Source organism: Etheostoma spectabile, chromosome 13 (assembly GCF_008692095.1).
Source record: "Etheostoma spectabile isolate EspeVRDwgs_2016 chromosome 13, UIUC_Espe_1.0, whole genome shotgun sequence".
NCBI classification, from domain to species: Eukaryota; Metazoa; Chordata; class Actinopteri; order Perciformes; family Percidae; genus Etheostoma; species Etheostoma spectabile.
The window spans coordinates 11,436,712-11,444,813 of NC_045745.1; the positions used below are offsets into that span (position 1 = coordinate 11,436,712).

Sequence of the window (8,102 nt, forward strand, 5' to 3'; positions counted from 1 at the left end):
TTGGTCAAGGCCACACCCCCAGCCTGCACCTTGACCCCCCTCTCTCCTCCTCAAAAGACGATTGTGATTTGTCTGAAGAAATGCAAACAACCCAGTGTTTTTTCTCCTATCCAGGAGTGTATGTGTGGAGGAGCCAGACCTTAGTCCACAGCGCTGTGGAATAAGGTCTGGCAATGCGAGACTAGAGCTCCATCCACCGAAGATGGTTCAGAAAAGGCTCAAGTTTCTCAGAGTGTTTCTTGCCCTGTTTGACTGTTAGCAAAGTCACGTGCTCCAAGTTCTCACCCATTGGTAGCAACGATCGTCAACCCAGTGAGAGTAAGAACGGAGTCATAATAAACCAGAGGTATCCTCTGAGTGTGAGAAAACTCACACTAACTAGGAACAAACCAAGATACGATCCAAATGGGCTAAAATCCCAGGAATATGTGGTGTTTAAATGTCTGCTATTTCTATTCTAAGCCACATGTAATCAGTGTAGTACATTACACAAAATACAGCCCCTCCCATGGAGAACTCCTGAAGGTGTCATAAATCAAAGTGTGGCGCTGCTCTCTTGCTGTGGGGGCTGCTAATATTCAAGAAGCACATTTCAATTCAGCCACAGCAGCCATCCTAAATGTGCTAATGATTTGAGTGATGGCAGGGTATAATCCACCAGCGCTCAAGCCGGCTGACGCAAATTAGACATGTAAATGCTGACCTTTACCAATGGCATTTGAAATGAGCTGTCGGATGTGATCTAGCCTGGCGCTCGCTGTCACCTTTCAGCAAGAGCCTCGCACATGTGTGCTGGCAAAACGGGCGGCCTCGTGCCTCTGCGGCTCGCTCGCCCTGTCCGTTTCGAAGCCCTGGTTAACCTTGCCCTGCGTTGGCGGCTGGGTTGCGGCACCATTCAGCCAATAAGCATAAATACGATGTTGCAGGTTGTCGTGTGTTGCTCTGCAGCAGTGTGGACACCTGCATTATGTTGATATTGATAACCAGACTGTAAACAGGGTCGCCTCAAATAACTAGCTAATAATGAATTGCAAATGGGGCCCAGGTATTGATCCGCCATTGGCATTTGGGATGTGTGGAGAGAAGGGGGGAGGGGGTGGGGTGGATTGCCAATGTCGATGATTCATCAAGCAGCTCCCTTTTGTACGAGGTGGCCTTTGACTGGGAGCTTGTCACTTGTTCTTGTTATCTGCTGTTGCTCTCCGGCTTAACGCAAAGCCCCCTCCCCCACACAAAAGGGGAATGGGTGGACAGGGGGGGAGCCAATTATTGGACAGGCTGCCTTGATAGTGTGGCTTAACAGCTGGCTTATTGAATGGAAGATGGGAGGGTGCTGCTGCTGCCGCCGCATGTGTGTGTTAGAGAAAAAGAGATGGCGAGGAAGCATAACGCCCTGGCTGTGTGCCATCCTGGTGAGCGCTCGCGATATCCTTACTCAGTCTGCCACGTAGCGCACACTCATTCTCCAGGGTACCCAGCTTATCACTGTGTCAACATCTTTATGGGGCTCTAAATATACTGGGATCAATACAACGTCTTCTGAGACATTCATCTACTGTATCACAGCAACAAAGATATTCATCTGGTCTGGTCTGTGCTTTGTCACTTGGATTTCTTGCAACAGAGTCCTTTAACAGACACCAAAAGCTGCATTAACACGTCTAGTGCCACATTGCTGTACATATTGTATTTTTAGGTGTTTAACAATATTGATATTTGAGAGTTAAAAATCCCAACATATAATATCTGTATATAAGGGCCAAAACATGTTTAGCCCAGAGAGAGTTTAACATTTGAGTAAATGCTCATTCTCTTCTTTAAGAGGATGAGATGAGATGAATTTCAGTCTCACGTCTGTGTGCAGTGTACGAAGCTGAAACTGTTAGCTTAGCATAAAGAAAGTAAGCAGATGGGACAAAGCTAGTCCGGCTCAACCCGACAACTACCAGCCCCTGTAAAGCACGCCAGTTAACCCATTGTATTGTGGTTGTTCGATGTGTAAAAAAAAGAGAGATTGTTGTTTTAGAGCAAGTTAAACTGTGAAACGGTCTATGCAAACAAAAGCTGCAGCTTTGTTTTTGTCACACTGAGGTTGCCAGGTTTGGTACCATCCCAGAGATCGAAAGCTAAAACCTCTGCTCACAGACCGTATCTGGCAACCTGTGCTCCAGCTCGAGATATAGTTCCAGCACATAGCTTCTCGTTAGACCACAAACAATTCCCCAATCCTTTGATTATATAATTTTTTTTTTTTTACTTTTTTACTTTTCAAACAGCTTCTTGGTCGGCCGGCTGGACTTATTTTAATCGCAGTACCTGTGTGCACACGGTAGTGGGTTTCCAGCTGGTGCTTGAGGCTGAACTTCTTCCCACAGCCGTTACATTCATAGGGCTTCTCCCCGGTGTGGATGCGCTTGTGGCCCTTCAGCGTGCTCTCATCTCGGAAGCAGCTCCCGCAGAACTCACACTCATATGGATGGTCTCCAGCTGTAATGTAGAGAAACACAAACAAAGTTGACTTCATCTGCAGACAAGATTGTGTTGTGATAACTCAAGTACAACACTTGAGCTCCTGTGAAAATACAGACTGAAGGGCAGAATTAGGCTGTGCACAAATTCATCTGAATATTGTTAGAAGTTTCAATTTCAATTCAATTTTATTTATAATATCAAATCATACCAAGAGTTATCTCAAGGCACTTTACAGATAGAGTACGTCTAGGCCACACTCTATAGTGTACACTGACCCAGCACTTCTCCCACGAGCAAGCACTTGGATCAACAGTGGCGAGGAAAAACGTCCTTTTAGGCAGAAACCTCAGACAGACCCAGGCTCTTTGTGGGCGGCATCTATCACTGCCGGTTTGGACACAGACGCTGTTACTGAGATACTAATTTTGTGAAAGACTAAGATTTTTAAAGTGCTCATATTATGCTCATTTTCACGTTCATAACTGTATTTAGAGGTTATACCAGAATATGTTTACGTGGTTTAATTTCTGTTGTACTGCACATTGCTGCAGCTCCTCTTTTCACCCTGTGTGTTGAGCTCTCTGTTTCAGTCACAGAGTGAGACATCTCACTTCTGTTCCATCTTTATTGGAAGTCGCACATGCTCAGTACCTAAGTAAGGACTACTAGCCAGTCAGACGCAGAGTATGAGGGCGCGCCGCGCAAGCAGCTAGACGAGCGTTATAACGTGTGTACCAAAGTTTGTCAGAGAAGTTAAGCGGGGACTACAATAGAGCTGTTTGGAGCGGTTTGTGAACAGTGTTTTCTGTTGGAGAGTAAGTCCCTTTGGGGTGGACTTAGCGCTTTTTCACTTCCTATAACGTGCACAAAAAAGATAAATAACACAATAAAGGAAAGGGAAAAAGCCAAAAAGCATAATTTGAGCACTTTAACATATCTGTTTGGTTGGCTCTCACAAGCATTGTGCATGGTTGGATGCTCCACACCAACCAGAAAAAATGTACACATCCTATAGATAGCATGCATTGTAGCTGTAATACTTAAATTGAGCATCATTACTGAATGTTTGTCTGATTATTTTGGTGGGTTTAGGCACACGGCCAGAACAATAGGTGTTTCTGCTCGAATGGATTCCCACTTAGCGGCTTTATACCAGCAGACAACGCAGCCCATCCTTTGTCTCCTCCACCAACCACCTGCACGGCTGTTTTGCTTTGAGTAAAATAATTGTAGCCTGTCATTGCTGTTTACTGGCCACGAGAGGTGTTATTGACCTGCCCATACCAGTCTCACAATAGATTAATGGATGTATCTATATACATGAATATACATGTTTTTAACCTACTTTGTCTTATTCTATTTGACTGAAACCCTATTTATGCTTGTCTTTTGCAGTTTCTTTTACATTTCTTATCTCATGTAAAGCATTTTGAATTGCCTTGTTGTTGTAGTTGCTGTACAGATAAACTTGCCTTGCCTTTAACGCAATTTTCCACTTCCTCTTGGCAGATAGTTCCTTAATGAAAGCAGTCCTCGACCTGTGTGGGTTTGAATATTATATGTAAGGCAAACAGGAGGAGTCAGAAAAGGATGCGCTGGGTTGTATCAGGTACATGATTGGGATAACCATATTGCTCTAAATGAAAATCTCGGTTCACTTTGGAAGAAGTGGGAGAGAGCTGTCAGCCATCTCTCTGATCGAAACGATTACAGCTGCAGAGTTCAGATGCTGCATTTAAAACGTTCATATTTTGCAGATCAAATGGACAACAAAGAGAAGCACTTCATTTGGCGTGAACTGGTGTAGTGTTGCGGGTTGACGCGCTGAACCTGTTATGAATGCTTTTGGAGTTTTAACTGGAACTTCTTGTAAAGGCCAGACACCGCAGGCAAACATATTTTCTCATTTTGAAATTTTGGGCTATTTTGCTTCCATTCAGACTAATGAAAAGTAAAACATTTAGGTGTTTATTTGTCTACGCTTTGTCTATTTGGGGTTTGCTCATTTATCGTTTAATAACCAGATTTACATTTTATCTGTAAAAACATGACGAAAATTGATTGATTTATGGCTGTTGACAGTATTTTCTGATTTATGGAGTGATAAAGTAGACTCCAACATGTCAACTAAATGAAACAATTTTGAACCTGGCTTTATAAAATGCTCAAATTTCTGTTTTGGGAATATATACAAAATAGTGCATATTTAACATAATAAGGCCTTACTTTAACTTTCATACTTAACATTTTAGAAAACTTACTTACAAAAAACAATGCAAACATTGTAAATAGGGAGTTTCATAGTGCTATCTATTTACGTTTTTTTTTACCCTATTCACCTGTAATGTCTTGCTTGATTTGGTGGTATTTTTTATTCATTCATACAGTAAGCAATGCTATTCAGCACATGGCATCCAACAGACATGGAGTAAGAATATTGTTTGTGTATTTGACATCAGTTTTATCAGTTTGAGAACAGGCCACATTTCATTTAGCATAGAGTAGATGTATATCTTCAGTATTTTATCAAACCATTTTGGTTGTGGTTGGATAAAAAGAACTGCAAAGAAGTTGTAGACAACCTTATCTCTATTTGGCTTTCAATGTATTACCTCATTGTAAGCATAGCATCTGCTTCTATTCAGGGCTCCTCTGTCTAATGCTTTCACACATGGGTAAGTGCATTCTCACTTGTTATTTACAGAGCAACCCATTTCCATTCTTAAACATTAGACTTATTTCAGACACCAGGCTGGCTGGCTGGGGGATGTACAGTATGTGTGTCCCCAACAGGCATCCCATTCTTCTCCTTAGGCTGCCAGAGTGCAGGTCCCCTAGAATGCATATTCAGGTGTCAATGATCAGGGATATTAGGATTTGCAGGAGGCTCTCACCACCAGTACAAAGACTAATTGTATTCCTGTGTTTGATGAGGAGCTGCTTCTTGCGTCAGTTACTCCCCCCCCCATCCCCCGGGTTGCACATAATGTTGTGGATATTTATTAATGTATTTCACTCCACCGCTGCAGGTTTAAGTCACCATCGATGACCTATGCCTTTCATTATCTGCCTGTCCGAGCAGCAACGTGCCACGGAATAAATTGCTTTTCTCGTTACGTGTTGCCGCCGCTGCCCCGCTGTTAAGAGACAATTTCACTTCTGTCCTGCATATTTTACTTAAGATTTTATGTCAGTATATACAGTATGTATGTGTTGAGAGACAGAGGGATGGAAGAGGGATGAGAGATGGACACCTCTTAAATGCTGATCACATTCTGGGGCGTGCTGTACTTTCATGGAAGAAACGTTTCCTCTGCCTTGTGATGTTAGACACCTTCTCATTAAATGGAAGCTTTGATGGGGATGGAGGTGAGGTTGGGGGGGGGGACTGAGACAGGGATGGAGCAGGGGATGTGGGTGTATATGGCGGCGGCGGTGGGGGCTGGGTAAAAATCAATAAAAGTGACAGTCTTTATTTGTCTGCGTGAAGTTATCAGTGGCTCCCGCTGTAAGACATTGTGCTCTTTCTAGCGTTTCAACCACAGCAGAGATCACAATCCATCACGGAGCTCGGTGGGCTCGCACGACGCTACAGGAATAATAATTGAGCTCAGATTCACCTGCCTTTAATTAGGGCCTCCGATCAGACCAGCGAGTGGGATGCTAACACCCAGAGAAGACCTATGGAGGGTTATTTACGCTTAATGTCCTGTTGCTGTTAGCGAACACCTTCAAAAATCTGGAACATGTAGGAAAAAAAGCTCACTGTCTTTCTCATTTCAATATAAGGTTTGTGTTTTCTTAAAATAATATACCAGTGTTTATGCATTAGAACACTTACTGGGAAAACATACTGTACATCCACACAGTAAAAAAAAAAAAAAGCATGTCTGGTATCAGCCGAGCCATAAAAGAACAGATTGGTATAAAATACCGAGTGCTTGCTGTTGAGGCTCCAGCATCCTGCTTGTACCCGGGATACATATCATGCACGTTATCGCCTGTAGCCACTCGGGGACGCCAAAGTGCAAAGCTGCACCGCAGAGCTTTAAATAAATCAGACACAATTCTATAATCACATTGTGAGAGAATTTAAAGGGCCAGACGGGACTTCATTTTGTCAGAATATTCTCAACGGGGCTGGCGAATAATGGGGACATGTCCTCTGTCCATCCCAAACCTGCCACTATCACCTAATCTCTCGCTCTCTTTCTTTCCTCCTCTCATACCTTTTCTTCCTTCCTTCCTTCCCCCCTATCTCTGTCTTCTTCCCCTCTGCTGTGGCCACATGGCAGGGAGGGCGCAGATGAGGACTCAGCACAGTGAGGTGGAACCACAGCATGGTGAGTGGACCCTTGGGTGCCCCCGAGCATCACCACCTGCGTTTCCTGACCCCTCCCAACCACCACCACCTCTACACTACACGCCCCCCCCCCCCCCCCCCCCCCCCCCCCCCCACATCGGCTCCTTTGACACCCAAGGCCTGCTGAGGAGCCTGTGCCCATGGGCACCCGGGGCGTGTTCATTATATACGGTAAGAGGCTGTAAATCACCGGGCTCCATCACTGCCAGGATCAGAACTGGCTCATTCTCTCTCTCTCTCCACATTCAATTCAGTCCTCTCTCTGTCTCTTCCTCTCTGGCTGTAGCACTATCAAATACAGCTGCGAACACAAAACACCACGCCACAGCAGACAGCAAATTGGCTCGGAGTTTAAAAAAAAAAACACACACACACAGACACTTACACACAGACAGTGCACAACAACGGAATATTAATGAAGGCCTGGTCTGTAAAGAGAGTGTGTTTGTCTGCGTGTGGGGTGTTAAGGAAAGGGGAATAGCACAGCTGCCATGACTGCCACTGTTATAAGCGCACATTGTGTGTTTATGTGTGAGTGCTTGGACCTATACTGTAGTGTACATACATGCAATAAGGGCATATAAACAAAATAAAGAGGCAACATGGTGCTGTGTAATCTCATGTCATGTGAAAAGAGGGTGATGAAATGGCAGGTGGAGGGAGGAAAATGAGAAGAAAGACGTGCAGTGAGGGAGACCAGGCAAGATGGAATGATTTAGATACTGAAATAAACACCATTAAATCTGCCCCCCCCCCCCCCCCTCCGTTTTTTCTTGTCCTAAATGGTGATCCAGTGTCAGAGCCTGCACCAGCGAGGCTGCTTTTAAAAGATAAGCCAGCAGACAGGTAAAATGAAGCACACATAATGAATGTCCATAAAAGTGCTTTTTGCTGCATCCTGTTGTCATTTGATGCAACAGAATGGTGATTTAACCAAGAACTGAGCTAGAAAGCTTTCTATAGTAGAGGAGCTGCCACATAAAATTAGGGTTGAATGCTGGGAATTGAGATCTTGTTAATTGCAGGGAATGCTTGCCAAAATTGACGACAATTTCCTGGGGCAAATATCTGCGGGTACCTGTGACATTTTGCGTGTGTTCGCTTGTGTGTCTATTTGTTTGTGTGCTAAAGACTACTGTACATACTCTGACCTTGTAGTATCATTATTACGGATCAATGTTTCAGCTCTGGCGTTTCCCCCCCACCCATTTATTTTTAATGCTACAATGGCCGCCTAGTATGGAGCCCAAGAGGTGACAAAAAAAAA

At 44.1% G+C, this 8,102-nt stretch overlaps 1 protein-coding gene and 1 long non-coding RNA gene across 3 annotated transcripts in view; one reads left to right on the plus strand and one right to left on the minus strand.

The window, feature by feature from the left end:
• The window catches only part of LOC116700213 (uncharacterized), a 16,756-nt gene extending 16,056 nt beyond the window's left edge, over window positions 1–700 (plus strand). The window contains exon 3 of the long non-coding RNA XR_004334599.1: window positions 688–700. This is a non-coding gene — a long non-coding RNA (uncharacterized LOC116700213). The remainder of the gene's footprint in view (window positions 1–687) is intronic.
• zbtb16a (zinc finger and BTB domain containing 16a) overlaps window positions 1–8,102 on the minus strand; it is a 152,096-nt gene that overhangs the window by 7,043 nt on the left and 136,951 nt on the right. For both annotated transcript variants that reach the window (XM_032533187.1, XM_032533188.1), the window contains exon 6: window positions 2,317–2,487. In XM_032533187.1, the coding sequence (XP_032389078.1) occupies window positions 2,317–2,487 (171 nt within the window). The remainder of the gene's footprint in view (window positions 1–2,316; window positions 2,488–8,102) is intronic.